Source organism: Phalacrocorax aristotelis, chromosome 2 (genome assembly GCF_949628215.1).
Source record: "Phalacrocorax aristotelis chromosome 2, bGulAri2.1, whole genome shotgun sequence".
NCBI classification, from domain to species: domain Eukaryota; kingdom Metazoa; phylum Chordata; class Aves; order Suliformes; family Phalacrocoracidae; genus Phalacrocorax; species Phalacrocorax aristotelis.
The window spans coordinates 29,016,693-29,036,212 of record NC_134277.1 but is presented as its reverse complement, the minus strand read 5'-3'; the positions used below and the strand labels follow the sequence as shown (position 1 = coordinate 29,036,212).

The following is a 19,520-nucleotide window of genomic DNA, read 5'->3' as shown; positions in this document are numbered from 1 at the left end:
CTTACTCCGCTGTGTCTGGGAACATTTTGATAACAGCAATGTCCATGTGCCTGGGCTGGCAGATGTCCAGGGCTTCACTGCTGTTTCTGTGCTGCTGTACTGGACAGGCTGGAACTCCAGTGTGAACTTAGTCAAAGGGACTGTGACCTGTGTGTGAGTCCCCATGGGAGCCAGGCACCCTGAACTGTCTGTGGCTGTGGATAAGCCCATGGTAGAGCAGGTGCACCTCAAAGTGACTGTGGCCCTGGATAAGTCTATGCTTCAGCAGGTGTATCTCTGGAGAGACTCTGGCTCATAGAGAAGTCTCTACCTGGACCAGGTACAACCCTAAGGGACTGCAGTCTGTGGATAAATCCAAGCAGGAGTAAGGGCAAGGGGAGGAGTTTAGTGCAGTGTTAAACCCTATAACCTGGCCCAAAGGGACCAGGGGTGGAAAATGTAATGGAAATACCTTTAAGTTTTTGTAATCTGGGATTTGAGTTGCATGTTATAGGAATTACTACAGCAGAAGCCACCTGAACGAATGGAGAGCAAGCCTTTCAAGAAGCAGTGCAAGTGCAGCAGTGCCCCAACCTGAGCTGGCTTTGGTGCCCAGTAACTCCACACAAGACACCATCTCTCCCATCTTGAGTGACTAGCATAAAAGACAGAGCCCAAAGTCATGGACTAAATGAACTCAATGGACTTTTTCTGGACATTTCTGAACACTTTATGGGCATTTTACAAGGGGGTCGATAAACTTAAGGGAATGATATCTGCATATTATGTCAAAGGATGGGGGCGCGTGGTTAATTAGGATGTGTCGATAGCACGGGGGCTGAGCATGACATAAATGATATGGATTAAAGGGTGGAGAATGTGCTGTGTTTGGCTGGGACAGAGTTCATTTTCTTCACAGTAGCTAGTATGGGGCTGTGTTTTGGATTTGTGATGAAAACAGTGTTGGTAACACAGGAGTGTTTTAGTTACTGCTCAGCAGCGCTTACACAGAGTCAAGGCCTTTCCTGCCTCTCACCCCACCCCACCAGTGAGCAGGCTGGGGGGGCACAAGGAGCTGGGAGGGGACACAGCCAGGACAGCTGACCCCAACAGACCACAGGGATATCCCACACCATATGGCGTCATGCTCAGCATAGAAAGCTGGGGGAAGAACAAGGAAGGGGGTACATTCAGAGTGATGGCATTTGTCTTCCCAAGTAACCATTAACATGTGATGGAGCCCTGCTTTCCTCGACATGGCTGAACACCTGCCTGCCAATGGGAAGCAGTGAATGAATTCCTTGTTTTGCTTTGCTTGTGTGTGGCTTTTGCTTTACCTGTTAAACTATCTCTGTCTCAACCCACGAGTTTTCTCACTTTTACTCTCCCAGTTCTCTCCCCCATCCCACTGGCAGGGAACAAGTGGCCAGCTCTGGAGTGTTTAGCTGCTGGGTGGGGTTAAACCACAGCATTGGCATAACTGGGGCAGAAACAACCACACAAGAGCCAGGAGGAACAACAGGGCTGCAGCAGTGCTGAGGTCTGTTCAACAACATTATTGGCTCTCACCCTTTTATGATCTATAACCTTAGACCATAAAAAAAAAGGGATCTGCAAACATGGAATTCGAAGAAACTTCTACAGATCAGCATTTGACAAACTGTCTTGTACAGAAATGAACTTAAAGATGATTGGATGCCACAGAGAGCAGAGTTGAACTGGACCACAGCAGTGGTGGCTCAGAGCAGCTTAAACTGTTTTCTAAATACTAAAACTGCTCTCAGGATTTATTTCTTAATCTTGCTTTTTTCACCTCATTGTAAGTCTGGTTTCTTGCTACTCTAGGAGCTACTACAGAACTCTCACTTCTTCCCAAACTTTCATTACCAATGGGATTTTGATGCTCCTATCATGCATATCCTTCTCCAGACCCAATTGCTTTGTCCAGATAGAAACCTCACACTAGAGTTTTCTCACAGAAAAAACGTACAGCAAGTGTCATCTGATATCTGAAGCACTTCAACAGCTCCTGAAGTTAGCCAACAGACTTCAGCATTCAGAAAAGCTTCATTAATATTGAGAAATTTCTAAAATTACGGAATTTTTTACCCAAGTTTCAGTCTATACCACATCTGACAGTATTTGAGTGTATCAGTGGATTTTACTGCAGCATAAGTCAAAACAATTCTGTTCTCTTTCTCAGTGGCGTGTGACATATCCACAAGGAGCTCAGCTCTACCTCCAGAGCAAGTAAACATTGGAACACAGTACTTAAGCAGCATACGGTCACCTGAAAAAGTTAGCTAGAAATTACGAAAGCAAGATGCATGCTCACAGAAAAGCAAAATACCTCATCTGTTATGTAAAATATGCCACAAGTTTTAATGGTATGTATTTGGCAGCTATTGCTACACATTTCTAGCTATAAATTATTTTATGTAAAATGACACAAGGGTCCACCTGAATACTACAGCTGGTGAAATCTGGCATGATCCTACCTCCCAGCAGGAATCAACTAAAATAAACTCCATGAAATCATGAAATTATGGTCCTGCACACTGCATTGAAAGCCAAAAGAATTCTAGTTATACCACCTAGATTGAAAAAAGGTTTCCATTTCTCTGTCAGCAAAAGATAATTTGGTAAAAGGCTAACACGACAGCTCTTTTCAAAAGGACATAGGGCTCAAAACCACCTGCTACAGCTCTAAATGAAGAGATTGCTTTCCCATCCAACATAGAGGTAGATAACCTGCACATAATCTCAAAACCATGTTCGCAGTCCATTTTAACTTAAATAATGCTTTCTGCCATGTGTAAAATGAGGAAAGTCACCTGCAACAGAAGAGCAAGATTGACAGCTAGCATTGGTACCATTATAAAAACTTCTTCAGCTAAATCCACCAAAGCTCATCTGTCAGCATCTTTTCTTCCCATCTCTCTCTCAGCAGTTAGCAGATGCAGTTCAAATTTGGCCAAAACTTTTCCACTCACATCCTTGCAAGGCTATATCAAGCTTAAAAAGACCAAAATTATTCTAAGAACTTTGCAGATGATAGATTCCTCTCAAGCTGAGTGAAAAACATAAAATAAAAATAAAATTAATTCCTCTAAAACCATTAATATTGTCATCTAATTATTGATGTCAGCTGTGACACCTTCCTGCCAAAAGGCTAGACAATATTCTTGCAGTAATATCTTGATTTTTTTTTCTTGAAAGTTCATCTATAACTTAAACTATTTACCCCAGACGGCCACGTCATGACACCATAAAATATCAGTACTAAATTCCAGAATAAAGTTTCATGAGATGTTGTTTCTTTTCAGTTCAGTTGCTATCATTTTGCAGAACCTTCCGGTTCACCTTCAGAGCCACTAGTGAAAGGACTCCCAAGCTGAGGTCTCATCTGTTCCCAAAGAATTTCGGATTTTACCTAGGAAATGAACACTACCTTCACAAGAATTTTCTCCAAAAATACTGAAGACTCTTGGAAGGACTCACTTTGATGGATAGCCTAGTCTGCTTAAGACTCTTTTCAAGGGCCCCAAAGTCAGAGTTCAAAGGAGACAGAGATACTAGATATCACATTCCGAAGGAGTATCAGGTATTTCTAAGATGTTCCTACAAATTTACAGCAATCTACGAAAACAACGTGCGAGTGCCTCTTAAATAATGACGTACATGGGAACGCAGCATGGGAAACCATAAACTAGAAATGGAAAGCTGAATATTAAGAAATTGTGACCCACAATGACTACAAAGAATGATGGTCCAACACTTAGGTCATGGTTAGCACAGCAGTAGCTGCTGCTGACTGCCCCACGCATGTCTAGTCAAAAGTCCCCTCTCCTACTACACCTTCTCCAGGAATGAAAAAGGATACCTCTGCTTTCGCTCGCTTCGGACAATGATTCCTTGAGCACTAGAAAAGTAGACTTTCAGATACAAGAGAAGGAACATTCTCTGAAGAGTCTAATCAAGTGGGCATTTTTGCCTTTTTTAAGTGATTATATAGTGATACTGTACTGATTCCTGAAGGTATATTTGATTGGTCTATCCTGCTCCAATTATGTAGGTAGATGGACAAGCCAGTGCATGTTTATTTACAGAATTTACCTCTATGACATTGCGAGGAAAAAGACTGAATAATGGGGATTTAAAGGCCACTCAAAAAAATATATTTCAGTCTTCATTCTCAAGAAGGCTTTTCTTTTTTTTTTTTGTAACCGGAGCCAGAATCTCTCAAGAAAAGGATTAATGAGGGATTTGGGGTCCCTAGAAGTTTTACTCCATAGGATAGATCTATTGGCTCAAAAGACATTTCCCAGTTGCCAGTGACTGACGGACTTGTTTCTGACCCAATCTGTAAACTGGCTGAATGACTGCATTAACGGTTTAGAGTAGTGCAGAACAACAAAGAGCATACTGTTTGCCACATTCTGTTCAAACAAAAAATAGGATTTTAAATAGCAACTTAAAAAACACAACACCCTAATATGTAATTGAATGGAAAAAACATTAAATTATTGCAGCCTTCCATCTATAATTTCAAATTAAACTAAGCTTTATTAGCTTAAAACAAAGCAAAATACTAGCTTTTTCAAATATGTAAAATGAGTACAGTGTATTGCTACCAAAAGGATATTTTTAAGAGGACATAGCAAGAGATGGTCATTTTAAGTTACCTGGTGATACATCTCTAAAAAATACTGTATGTTGAGCTCTATAAAACATCTGTCTTCAATATGTGCACCACATTAGTTTTGATTTTAGTTGTATCAATGTCAGAAATTATTCCCAAGTTTCTATTTTTAGAAGCTGAGACAGAGGATGACTAAAAATGAAGGGAGGGTGACATTCTGAAGTAACTACTCTGAACAGACTGACATAATCCACACTAATTTCTTCTCATTATTCATAACATTGAACCGACAAAAAAAAGTACAGAACAGCACCGTAATCTAACCAAGGATCCAACAACTAAACTGAACAAGCAGAAAACAGTCTACTTTATGAGATCTGAGATCTTTTCAGAGATTGAGGTCCATGAATGACATGCTTTCTACATCCAAGATTTTTCAGGGGAGGAAGACAGGGAAAAATAAAAGGGGGGGGGTGGAATGTGGACAGGGGGGAAGAGGGGAACTAGTCTTCCACATAGGCCATTTTACAGTTTGGTAGTCAGGGCAAATTCAGTTTTCTATTTGACAAGGCTTACAAGAATTCAGACTGAACTGCATGAAACAGTCTATCAATAGAAGAGGTAGCCTATACTGGGAAAACAAAACCAAACCAGTTTGCTCTCTCAAAGGAAAATTGTAGACAAAGACCCACACTACGGGTTTTGGCAATCAACCATAGTGAGTTATCTTTTACAGCCATGACTAAGCCACCTAGGAAGGGAAGAGGTCTTCTGATTAGTCACTGAATCCAACAGGTAGACCAAGGCATTCCCTTCCATCAGGGAGGTTTTATGCATGACTATTCAAGGATCTACAGCTCTACTCACCTAACTGCACAGGAAGTCACAGTGCTCAGAGCTAGGCTATAGACATCTGGAGGAAGAGGGACAGATGGATGAGTCTGTAGGCATATGAATTTCATCAGACCTACAGCTGACTCGAAATCTTGGTTACCTATGCATATACATTGGAGCTGCCTCATGTCCCTATTCCACCCAACTACAGGTCAAGTAAAATGTGACTAGGCATATCTTTCAGAAGTCAGATTTCTTTTTCACAGCAAAACTCCCCTGTTTAAAATCAACATTATCCTTAGAAATCAAGCATAGAAAGAACACTCTAATCTCAGTAAGTGAACTAACTATAAGGAAGAAAGTTTCAGCTCTCTAAAGCTAGTTATTCTTCTAACAAAGATTACTGCTGGTGTGTATAGGACCTGTATACAAAAGACCACTTTGTTCAACAGATATAACCTACACATTTGCACTGTAACAGGACACAAGGTATGTAAAGCACTAATCCCAAACCTTCCAGATTTTTCTCTATTTTGTATTTTTAGGATATATTTTTCTTCATCAGTTTATCATTTCAAACTTAAACGCTATGCAAATACCTAAACTTAGTATCACTTAATAAAGTATCTCAAAAACATTCCTACTTTAACAAGTTAAAACAAAACTGACTGGAGCTCAGCAGCTAAGTACAAGGGAAAGAGCACACTGAAATACACCACCAACCATTAACTGTTGTCCGCTTCTGCAGGTACAGAGAATTTTCTTCATATTACTTCATTAACTTAGATCTGTTGAATGATAAATTTAGCCAATATTGAGAAATTAACAGGAAACAAAAAAGAACACTAAAGCTGTTTTTTCTTCCAGTGTATTAATAATTAAAGTCTTGAAGGGAGTTATAAACACATGCAAATAATTCAGTAACTAAAGATAATACCTCCTTTGTTGAATAAACTTGATGACTCTGAAGGGATATTTTTTTTTGCTATACTACTTACAATTTAACAAAATGTTGTAGAAAAGTGAGGGTTTTGTACACCTTTAAAACCACTTTCCATCAAAATGCAGCTGGACTTCATTATAAATAAAAAACTTAACAAATCAGAAGGTATGATTCACCATGTTCACAATCAAAATAGACAAAGAAGTAATCAGTGCATGGTAGGCTATACAATGCCACCATAATGATCACCGATGATCAGAAATAGAAAGCATTCTCCTAGCTAGAGCTAATTATACTTAACAAGAGTAATATTTTTTTTCTGAAAAACAGAAACATAAAACCAGATTAAAACTGACTGCTTAAATCAGGCTGCCCAGCTTTGGTGATTAAATAAATTATCTTTTCATTATCAGTTAAGTTATAGAAACAAAGGACTAGAAATAACTTCCTAAATCAGGGGCCCAGTTCTCAACTATCACTGACAAAACACATATAACTTAAAAACAGTTTACAAAAATCAGTCTTGCAGCACCTGGGTATTTTATCCCCACAATTCCTACTGGAAAAATGGTCTAGGAAGATTTTGGTTTTTTCCTGATAGTTTTAAGACTTCTTGCAGTTTTCCCCATAAACATTTACATTGTCAAACCAATCTACCCATTCATGTCCTAGCACTAACTTACCAGTCCTTCCTTCCCACCTCTCCATCCCCTTCCCCGCTCACTTGGATTCAGAAAAAACAACTATTTTTATTCAGAGTATATGTTTTTTTATCATTGTGTGGTTATACTCCTAACTTAGTAGTCCTTCTCTGAGCCTACTACAGTTTGATTTTACCTTTCTGAAATTGCGGGGCACCAAAACAGTGTGCAGTATCCCAGGCGATGTCTCAGCAGGCCCCTGTGCATCAGGTTGCTCATTTCTGCAAGACCTGACCTGTGTCCAGTTCTTTTTCAGTCACTTCACGTTGGCAGTTTAGAGGTCCCACCATCACCCGCCAGCATTTTCAAATTACATGTTCCCACTTAGAGGAAAAGATATTCTGCTCAAGTACAACCTCACATACATAAACCTCCAATTTCTTCTTTTAAATTTCAGTTTCAAAAATTATTTCAATTCCCAAGGTCCTTCAACTCTTGTTGCATAATCTTCCTGCATACTAATTAAACCTCTCAAAATGCATCAACAGTTTCAACACCCTAATTTTAAAATTTGCCTATGCAGATAAGATCTACTTCCTGTCTAGAAAATCAGTTCTCTTATCAAAACCATCAGGTTAGCATGATACAATTTGGAAAGCCTATTTTGCACTTTAATATTTCTTGCTGCTTTCCACCCTATCTTAGAATTTCTTAGACCAACAGATCTCTGCATTTTAGAACTGGAACTCAAAATCTTTCACATTTTAAAAACATCAGCATTGTCTCTACTATATTCAGGTATCTATTCTCAAATGGTGTCACCTCCTATTCAGAAGATTGCCTTAGAAAGATGAAGGTAAGCGTGAACTTCTGAGTGGATTTTTCTAGAATCCTTCAATCAAGATCACTTAATAGACTTTATTAAAATCTGCAATCTGTATTTACCATAGTGTTGGTAATTCCAAATTACCCTCTGCCTTAGAATTTATTTGTATCTTCTGGGTTAAAAATCACTGTCCTTATTGAAAGCTGATTACTTATACTTTGTCCTGGTAAGCACAAAGCATTGAATAAATGTCTGTGCTATTTCCTCTGAGATTTTTACTACTATTCCACAAGTTGATTTTGAAACCATACATTCCAGCAAACCAATCTCATCTTTAATATCTTTTTTTCTTGGTACCGAATGGCAGCAACTACTTTTCCCTTATTTTTGTATTTGCACGTTTCTATTGTCTGCCTTAAAGCATGCAAAGCTCAAGTCTCTTCAGGTTTTAACAATTCTCAGCTAAGTTTCACTTTTTGATTGAAAATGTGACATACTTTCCTCAGTTCTTCCTGCTGTTTCTTGTAGGTGCTCTGCTTATTCCTAGTGGCCTTTTTGCGATAAGCGTCCATGTAATTGGATCACATCCGTGAGTTTAAGATGTTTGGAAGATTCCAATAGCATTAATGTTTTTCATTAAAAAGATTCTCTCTGTATTCAAGTCAGAGAAACCCTGTTTAGCCAAATCTCAAACTGTTTCCTTCTGAAATATTAAACTTTACTCCAGATTTATGAATTTTTAGAACATACCTCTATGTAGGATTTTTTTTGTTTTGCTGTATATGCACGTAAATTTGCATGGTTTAGAAAGGCCTAGTTGTAGAAAACGTCTAACCTTTATTGTATATGTAGTGTCAGCACACGCATTTCTTCAGCTTCTACCAGATTTTGAGTTGTGACTTGGTAATTTCTATCTTCAATGCAGCCAAACTTAGTTTCTACTATAATTCTTGCAATCAAAAGATCACCCTGCATCCTCCAACTTTGTATTAAAGGTTACACGCACCACTAAGTAAAATCACGAGACTCCAATGAACTTAATAGGCTAGTTTCTTCTTTGGAAGAAATTAAGGTAGATGTATACAACAGTTTCACAAAATGAATATTTTAAACAATATACAGACTGCACACTTCAATATACAACTTGGTTTGAAAGCATGAGTCTGTTTCTACAGTGATACCAAATGGTTATTTGGATCTTCAGTGTGGACAACTTCCTACATGGCATATGTGTTTCCAATCATTTCCTTGTACGGATGTTTTCTCTAATATACATTACTTTTGAACATTCATGAGTTAATTACATTTTGCCCATGAGAAGCTTTTCTCTACCAGATTAGGACTTGTTCCCCTCAAAAGAACAAGTATTTAAAATATATTTTATGGTTTCTTTGTGGGAAGAGAAAACACTGCAAAGATGATTATTTATGGAAGGATATCGGGAACCACAAAGGAGCCACTGAAGGTGAAATACCAGAGAAATCAGAGTACGAGAGAAAGGATGTGTAAGGGTATTCCACTATCAATTGCCACAGTTAAGTAAATACAGCTATCAGTTAAAAATAAAGATTTGAAGACCTTAACTTCTGTGAAGACAGCTTCTCCCTTAACCTGGCAGCTTCCCAACTACTGTGCAAACCTAAGTCTTACTCTGCATTCTTCAGCAGTTAACTGGTATTTTTAGAGTCACACTGTTCAAAGTCCGTTCCCAGACACTCAGCATAAATCTGGGTTTAATTTTTAGTGAGCAAGTCAACTCTGCATTACTTTGTAAAACAGAGAGGTAAGATATCATATGGAACAAAAACATTTTGAATTATGTATGACATAGCGGATACGGAGGTGTAACACCTAACTGCACAGAGTCAACACTGCAAAGCCACTTGGGTTTTGCAATGTACTTTCCAGCGCTCCAGACTCCAGTAAGACTTATTATCTGACATGCAGCACTGAATTTAAGCTGACTCCAAGTGCAAGAACTGCACTTACCAAACCCTTCCAGAGCACAGACCGCCCCACACTGACACCTGCTATAATCATCAGCATCTTCTAGTCTCACTGACCTAATGAGCTCTGCTGTGATGTGCAGAAGAAGCGGTAGTGAGACCACGTTCAATACCTACAGAGACCCACAGGTCTTGTAGAGCCACTCACTGGCTCCTCCCAGCTGTATGTCAGTGGCCTGAGTTCTGGGATCACGGTATGTAATTTTTAGGGTTTATGGAGCAACATTTCTGATCCAGCATGGATACAGCGCTTCACGTGATGAAAGCAACTGCACTGTTATCCCTGGAAGCCATATGTTCACAAGCCTAGGCATTTATATCTGCACGTAGGTAATCTGCTCCCACATAGCCAATGGCTGACCGCATGTCATACTTTGAAGAAGTGGGCTTTGTACTTACAGGCTAATTTCTGAAGACTAGGATTAATAGAATTAGCTAGTGATTGAGTACTGAATAACCAGAATTTGTTTTCTGGTAAGAACACATTTCCAAATCACAGTTTGGTTTCCAAATGCTGTCAGATGTCAACAAATTAGAGTTTTCATTTTTTTTTAAAGTACTGCAGACTAAGCACCCATATTAAAATGTTTAGTTTTTTCTAACTAGGAAGCCTTTTTAAAAATGTAGGTATACTAGTAATCCAGCTAGCCAACCTTCACAAAGGTCAGAACTCCAGAATAGGCACTGTACACCAAAATACCAGAGACTAAATGGCACATGATATAACAATACCCATTTTGCCATATATTTCATCAGCTCACAACCAAGCAGTTACTGTTACAGAAAACACTTCCAAAAGACAAATTTATACTTACTAGAACAATATTAAAATTCATATAACTACAGAAATGTGTTTCAAGTTTGTAGTATGAATGCCAGTGATCTTAATGACCAGTCAAGCCAGTTAGATATGAGTGTTAATTCCTGAAACTCAGAAGTGTGTCTACAACTAATCTCCATGCTTAATGCCTGCTGCTGAGAGAGTGGGAAAGGAGGATGACGCTAACCTTGTTCAAAGAGGTGACTTGCACTGTCCAAGGAATGGGACACCTAAATTACCATTCCAGTTTAGACCATCTCAAGGCAGAGTGAGAAGAAAATATTTTACAGTGGATTTTAGATTATTCAAAACCCATGACAGAACTGCCATTGTACTGTTCTTAGTCACGACTCTTACGAGCAAAATATGAGACATATTCTTCCTAAAGCGGAAACAAAATGTGTAGTTTGGGGAGAACTAGTTTCAGGTTGTGCAAAACAAGTGGCATACAAGAACCCGTGCTGTTTAGCACTCATTTATATTTGATTCAAAGAATAATATCCATTGCAAACAGCTACTCCTCAATTTAACACTAGCAGCAGTGAAAGTTAAATCCTTATAAACACCAACATCTGTGTCACTGTTTATTGTTCGGGTACATGCAACACTAAATAAGGCCTAACCAAAACAGTATCTTCCATTAAGGTTTCAAAACGCAAGCTCATAACATTTTATGACCTACTGGGAAGTATATATTGTTTCCAAAGCAGCAGTATCTAATATGGAAAGCTAATTAAGAGATCTACTGCTACAAAAAATGAAAACTTTCCATCCAAACCACCTTCCATTTACCCAATGCCAACTGGTTAGGTTAATCCCTATTTACAAATTGTTTATGCAGAAAACAGTTATTGCTTGAATGTAGACACCCACACCTTCTGCATTTTTCTTCCCCGAGAGAAAGCTAATCTGTTTTTAACAGGGTAATAGTCAATAGCTTGGCAAGATACAGCAGCAGTGGTGCAGATAAAGGAGCATGGAAGGTGCAGAAGGAAAATGAACAGGATGGGGGTAGAAGCAGCAATACAAGACCAGAGACAGCAGGCCAAGGGCACTCCCCAGCATGGCCCCACTTGGCCTGGCTGGATTTCCTTCCCCAAGATCAGCTTCCAGTAGCTACATGCCCTCTTCTGTCTTACTAGCAACAGAAGACATAGTCTAAACAGAGTCATCACCAGACAATCTAAGGGGACCATGTAAGGGAACAGCTGTGGTCCTAGGTCCATATTCACACAGATGGAATAGCAGGAAAGGGTTCCTGAGAGAGCATGTATTTCAGTTTCAACCATGGGTGAGCGTTCCATGGATGACACCCTAGCTTTGGAAAAATAAGAGTTGGAGAGACTGACGTGCCAATCAAAAGGACTGATATTACGCACTGTATCATGATATTCTGCGTAGTGTCCATACTGCAGAAGTCCCAAACTGTGATCCCTTTCAGCACCCAACAGATATCTTTAAGCTCTAGGATTTAATTTCTGATTCAGAAATAGTCATAATACAAATTAGTGGTGGTAGACTTCAGACTCAAATCAGGAGGGGAAAAATTAAAGCATACCTAAAGAACAATCTAATTTTGGGGAAGAACTAAATACACACTCAAACTGTAAGAATTAGATTAAGTACAAACACCCATCTTCCTCCACTCTAATCTCCAATCCTCTATATTTTACAATTGCCCACACCTTAAAAATGGTGACATGAAGGAAAAGGGGATAATCTCAGGCTGATAAATTGCTGTGGATGTACCCCAACGATGAGATGTAGATATTATTTTACTTGCCTAAAATGTCTTAAGCCATTATTTAGCCACTACAGGTTTACATGGGAGGCAGCGTTGAAAGAGAGAGAACTCAATGCATTTAAATATTAACATTAAAGCAAGACGATCATTAACACAGTTAACTATCTCGAGTCTTGAGCAAAAAATTTCCAGTTATGTACCTTTACTACAGGGTCCTTTTTTATCAATAAAGGATACTTTTCAAAAATGCTAATCAATGTTTAAACACTACTATATTAACGGTTTTCTTGAACACATGCATGGAGAACTAACCATCATGTCAAGTGTTAGTAACACTTTTCTCTACTGAAGATACTGCCAACCAATTTAAACAGGAACTTTCATTTTTCAATGTGGGAAAAAAGCTATTAGCTTCTTCAGATGATAATTGCTCAACTGATTAAGTCCCATAAAAAAGTATTTAAAATATTCACTTAAACTGAAACATCGAGGAGCATATACTTTATTTCCAATAGGTTTGGCATTGTTACAACTATTGCTTTCAAGACCAGGTTGAACTGAAAGTTCAGAATTACTTCATCCGTTATCTTTTTTTTTATGATGATATCTACAGTAGTAGCATAAACACCATTTCAGAAATAGCTAGCTTCCACTTGAATTTTAGCAATATAGCAACGCTCAGCAATTCATTGTGTCAGTCTATATTTGGCAAACACTGACTTTTTTTGTAAGACTGTAAGGTCCAGCCTCTTGATCTACCATCCCTGCATTTTAAGAACCTCTTTTCACCCCACCACTGTGGGAAACAAAAGGACAAAAAACCAGGAACCATGAATTTCAGAAAACATATTTCAGTATTAGCTACTGTTTTACTAGGCATGAATGTTGGCAAGTAACTTCCGTTTGGTCATATGCAACATACTAATACTAGCTTACATCCAAAGAAGAACTAGAGGTCAGGCACTGATTTAAAATAGATTATACATATACTTTATAAGTTATTTTTTCCAGGGGGCAGGGGGGTGCTTCCTTAATAGCTAATGCCCTGCTACAGTATCATTCAGGTTCAGAGAAAACACCTTTCTATTTTTTCTTTCCTGCAGTTGTTTTAACACCCGAAAAGCTCAATTAATTTTGTCTTGCAAAATGTATTTAATAAGCACATCTAATATACTATTCTCATTTAAAGTGCTGTTAAAACATGTAACTAAAAAGCCTTTGAGTTCAAGACAAGTGGTTCAAATTTAGCCAGCGTCTTATTTCACCATATTATATTGCAATGAAAGCTATTTTGGGAAAAGAGAGGGACAAAGCTGGAGCAAAACTGTTTTTGCCATACAATTATGGGAATACTGCTATTATTGAGGCACCAGGAAATAGGAAGCGTCACAAAAATTACTTCCTTACCTACATTTGTTAGAAATAAAGGAAAGATCATCTTGATCTCTGGTATAAATGCTTATGATGCCAAAATATTGGGTGGCTTGAATCCAGGATATTAAAATAATTCTGCCTTTGAAGTCTGAATTTTGTTTTTTTAAATACTGATATCCCTTACAAGTCTAGAGATCAGCAGTATTGTCTGTCTTACTCCACTCCTCAACACCACTAGCCTTTTATCTACTAGCGTAACAACATACATACTTATTACTCGGAACTGGGTTATGCAGTTTTGCATCTTTTTTAATTCCTTTCTCTTACTAACATTGGCAATGCTTAATGAGTTATTTTGGGAAGTAAAAGATATTGGGAACCCTTAACAACCAAATCGATTACAGTATTTTTCAGATGTCCCTAAAACTAACCTTTGCCTCCAAAATTCGATATAGAAAAATATTTGTATGATAAAATACGTAAGTGAAAGTTAGAAAAATATGAAGCATAGTATTACAGTGCCACCAGAGTTAACACTACACAAATCAAAGCAATATTGAGCTTGAATCATGCAGAAGTCATTTACACCCTCCTTGTATACAAAACATCACATACCACGTGAAAAACAAACTAAACAGGAAACCCACTCTCATATTTTTACAAGCTACTTTACATAGTAACAGAAACTGCTGATTTTATGCAGGTAAGAAAGAAAACAACTTGCTTTTATTCTGAAGAACCTAAGTGTTCACAAGTAATAGGTTTTGTTTGACCTGTCCAAGGGTTTTTTTTTTTATTGCAATGTCCTTTGTCATAAACCACGCAGCTTCGCACTCTGCAGATGTTATGTTTATGCAATCAGAGATGTATCAGATATATTCCCTCTGAGAAAACCATGTGTTGTTACCTTCAGCCCAACACTTTTTACATTGCCAACTCACCAAAACATGAATACAGGCTATAAAAACCCACCTACTAGTAAGAAATAAACACATTTTTAAAAAGAGGAAAGGAGTAGACTCACATTGCAGCTTAATCCTACGATATCAGAAGTTCCCCCCCCCCCTTTTCTTTTTTAGCACCTTTAAATGAGTATATAGCATTCATGATTTCTCATCCATTTAGTATCAATACTAACCAAATACTGGGATCGATGGTTTCCTAACAACTACAAACCCCCAAATTTGCTTAAAGAAAATATAATCAAATTTTTAAAGTTTCAGTTCTAAACACACAGGGTTTTGCTGCAGAACAAAAACATTTACAGCATCCTAGAAAGAAGGGAGAGAAAAGATGATGATGGGAGAAGAAACAGAGCATGCTGCTTTCATTCATGTAGTAGTGATGTCAACGCCTGCAAGTTGCTCTGACCTGTAGAGGCTCAAAGCTGGAGTGTTTTCACAGAAATCCCCTTTATAAAAGGAACCTCTGGCAAATCACTAGAATATCCACAAGAAAATAGCATAGCAGGATAGCCACTTCAAGGAATCTATACTAGAAAAGGCTGATAGGAGGTGGGGAGGGGGCAGGTGCCTTAAGAGAAGAACATCTATCCATCAGAAGCATAAGCAGTTTCCAGCACAAGCATATTCATGAGACAATCCAACTCAGACTGCAGAGCCAAAGACAAACAGATCTCCTGCACTGGTGAGGAAAACAACAAGATTATATCTAGAGCCTAAGGCTCACACTTCACAGCAGTGGGAAATGGTTTTGAAAAACTAACAAAAAAACTTAATCTTAAGTCGCTTCCCCAAGACTTGCATGCTGATAACAACTATAAATAGCTGGAGTAGCACATTATTTAACAAGCCGCAGCAAGATGGTCCATGTCTGAAAACAGAACATTTTTTTTTCACAGGTCCTCCATTATTACTGCAGCAGTCCTCCGGTTCAGCTATCAATTTTCTATAAACTACTACCACCATATAGACTACAAACATTGTTTTCAGGATCCATACATCATGTACTAAAATGCTGAGAACAAGCAGGGAAACAAAGACAAAATCCTGCCCCGTGGCACGCAACTATATTCCAGACTGTGTAAAAACAGCTCCAGGTTTTGGGGGGGGGTGGTGGTAACCTTTTTTCATGTGCAAGACCGAAGAAACAGGGTATCTTATTACCCTCGCCTGCTAGAAAATGGTGCCTGTATTTCGGTAAAATAAAGCTGTTGACGTGTGCAATTGTGGTCATTATTAGGGCGATCACGTTGTTTTCATTCATTCATTCAGGATTTGCTAGAGGATGTCAGCTTCTGCAGCAGCAGCTGGCTTGACCTGGAGGAGGGGGAACAAATTCCTCGCAGCGCATACAGATTACAGGGTGCATTTCTTGACGGACCATTTATGATTTTATACATTGCACTCATTAAACCAGATCAAGCCGTGTATGCTGCTAACGCAGTTCGCTGTGAGGCAAGCTCAAACAAGTTTAATGATGGAAAAGTCGTTCAGTCCTAATTTATAGTCTGATTTATTAAGGCTAAAATAGCCCACAGATGAAGACGACTGAAACCACTTTCTAAAATTAAAATTCCCCCTCCAACAAAAAATTCGTACATAATAATGAAATACCTCACAGCTTTGCAGTATTTTTCCTTGCTTACAGGTAACTGCCCACATGCCTCCCTCTTCAATACACCTTAAGCGTAGACCTTTATACACTGCACCACTACAATGTTTTCCTCTGGGTTCCCACAATTAAATTATTTACAGTATTCATCATCAGCACCATCACTATTCCTATCCACCAGTTGGTTTTTTTTTGTTTGCCCGGTTTCCCATTAGCATTCTCCAAAGGTTAAAGAAGGTGGAAAAAAAAAATGAAATCTACATTTAGTATTTCATACAGTGGGGAAAAACATGATCTTTAAAATTTTAAATAGAGCTTGAGTGAAGCAAAACCACTGAAGCCCAGTTCCATTTTCAAGAATGCAAAGACTTCTGCATAAATAGATAATCTTTTTGAGAAATAAGTTATGAAGTACCTCTGTTCACGTTATAATACAACAAATGTGGTCATCCGCATAAGCACAAATACTGTATAAGGTAAATTAACCCCATGCGTAACCAGCAGTGACATTTTGCTCATTTGCAAAATGCTGCCCGTGTCCTATGGCTGTTCTGATGACAGAGATTTGCTGAAGTTACACATACTACAGATTGTAAGGTTTTACTACACATCAAAACTGAAAAGGGGGTGGGGAGAAGGTAACAGATTCCACTGCTACAGAACACATTGGCAACCAACACAGACCACAATTTGCCACAGAAATGAAACCCAGCAGGACTTAAGGAAGGGACAGAACAGGCGAGGGGTGCTGAACCACATAAAGTGTTCCCAGAAAGAGATGTGTGATACCTGATAGCTACAGCGGGAAAACATAAAAAGTGCATTTAGTCCGATTCATTCAACTGCTGGAGTGATGGGGGAAGGTGGGAGGTAAGATGGCCACTGCCACTTTAACACATTCAATAATTTAACAGACAGCCTGACGCAGGTTGAGTTGGGCTTGCTGGGAATCAATTTTACATTTTGAACTTTACAGGCCTGTTTTGGCTACGTTGGGTTTTGGTTTTGTTTATTTTTTTATTATTATTTTACAGTCTCAAGGATTCGGTATTAAACATCACAAGGAGGCAGACTGTGCTATTTGTTTTTAGGCATCTCAATATGGGAATTTCCTCTCTGTTTTGGAGCCTGGGCTTGAAAACATTACATATTTCAACACGTTAGAAAAATGCAAGCCTGTAAGAAGCTGAGCTCTGCAGAAAGGAAGAGCATTTGAGGCTCGGTTTTAACACACACTTCGGAACTGGGCTGTGACACCCTATATATAAACCTAACCCATTAACAACCCGTACTTAATAATTACACCTGTAGACAGGGAAGCGGGTGAATTTCAGACCCGTCCCTCCACGGCACACCCCCCCGCCTCCAGAGCCCGTGTGCGAGGGCAGCAGGGAGCGGGGGCAGCGCCGTGGGGTCCCTGGCTGCTCCCCTCGCCGAGGGGCCGGGCTGGGGAGGGGGGAGCCGCCGGCGGCCCCCCGGGGGCGGTGAGGGGGGACTCGCCCCCGCTCCGCCGGGGAGGTGCTTCCTCCGAGGCCGGCGCGGGGGGAGGACGGGGGTGTTTATTCCAAGCTGGATCTCCACCTCGGCCCAGGAGGAGGAGGATGACATTTAAGGGCTCGCCCCCTCCCCGAGGGGAGGCGGCGGGATGAGGTGATCTCTCCCGCTCAGTTGCCGTCCTGTCAGGGCAAACCCAGGAACGGCACCTGCCCCGCTACGGGGGTTGGGCAGGGGATTAGGGCTCGCCCTCACCTCCCCCCGCCCGCTCCCCGGGAGCCCAGCGGGGCTGCTCCCCCCGGCGTGGCCAGCAGACCCTGGCTCCCACCCCCGGTGGCCGGCGGGAGGGCAAGGCGCACCCTCCACACCGGGGGGGGGGGGATCCCGGGGGTGCTCGGAGGGGGCGGCCCCGGCCCGGCCAGGACCCCCGGTGACGGGGAAGGGGTGCGGGGAAGCAGGACGCCGGCTTTGTCCCGGTGCTTTACCTCTGTACACCGGGGAGCTGGGGCTCCGTCTCTCAGGTGAGCTGCTCCTCCTGCTGCCGCCGCCGCCGCTCTCCGGCGAGCGCCGCTGCCTGCCCTTCACCCTGACCGGCTCCGCCGCGCCGCCTCCCGCCGCCAACGGCGGCGTCGCGCTGGGCGGCGGCGGGCTGCCTCCGCCGCGACCCCCGCCGCCGCCCCCCGGCCCGGTGTTGCTGCCCACCGAGGCGGAGGGGGACCGGGTCGGGCTGTGCTGGTTGCCCCGCAGGAGCTGGTACGGGACGGTCGCTCGGATGGGCTGGAGCAGCCGGCTGGTCCCCGCCGCGCCTCCCCCGGCGCCGTTACCGGCGGCCCCGGCCGTGCCGCCGCCGCCGGCAGTGGGGGACCCGGCAGCGCCGCGCCTCATCCGCTGCGGCGGGGGCTGGTGGTGGGACGGGGGGGTCTGCGAGGAGCTGGACGAAGAGGACATGGCGGGGATGCGCAGGACCCGGCAGGTCACTCGCTCCGGCGGCTGCGGGGGGCCCGAGCTCGGCCCCCGGCGCCCCGCATGCACCGGCCGCGGAGGGAAAAGGAGGAGGAGGAGGAGGAAGGAGGGGGCGGGGCGGGACGGGACAAGCGCTGCACGGCCCGAGGGAGTCTCGGCGCCGCCTGCCCAGCTGCCCCCGGCGCTTCCTATCGGCGACGGCGGCTGCTCCCACGCCAGGCTCTGGCCATCGCTGCCCGCCCCAGCGTCGTGGGCACCGGGGGCGCTGCCGAGGCCGGCGACTGCTCACATCGTACAGCGCTGCCGGCTCACGGCGGTCGGCGGCGGGGCGCGACGAGGGCGCCGGCAGCCGGAGGGGGTAGGATGGGGAGGGGGGGAGGCGCGCGCAGCCAGTTCCTGCTCCTGCCGGCGCCCCGGAGCCGCGGCCCGCACCATCCGCTCCCCACGCCGCCCTGCCTCCGAATGGCACCGCGCAGCCCCGCCGCCCGGCCGCGACGGGCAGCGGAGGCAGGCGCGCGCGCCTATTGGGCGCCGCCGCCGCGCCTGGTCGGGTTCCATTGTCCAGCGGCGTCGTCGCTCTCGGTTCTGAACCAATGAGAGGGCGGCACCGCGCGGCGGGGCGGGGCGGAGGGCGGGGCGGGGCGGGCTGAGGGAAGTGGGATGTGGCAGACGCGGGCGGG

The 19,520-nt window shown here is 42.2% G+C and overlaps 1 protein-coding gene across 5 annotated transcripts in view; it reads right to left on the bottom strand.

Moving 5' to 3' along the window:
* Window positions 1-18,825, bottom strand: part of GLCCI1 (glucocorticoid induced 1) — a 57,362-nt gene extending 38,537 nt beyond the window's left edge. For all 5 annotated transcript variants that reach the window (XM_075082910.1, XM_075082912.1, XM_075082913.1 and 2 more), the window contains exon 1: window positions 18,363-18,825. In XM_075082910.1, the coding sequence (XP_074939011.1) occupies window positions 18,363-18,825 (463 nt within the window). The remainder of the gene's footprint in view (window positions 1-18,362) is intronic.
* Between the last annotated feature and the right edge of the window lie 695 nt (window positions 18,826-19,520).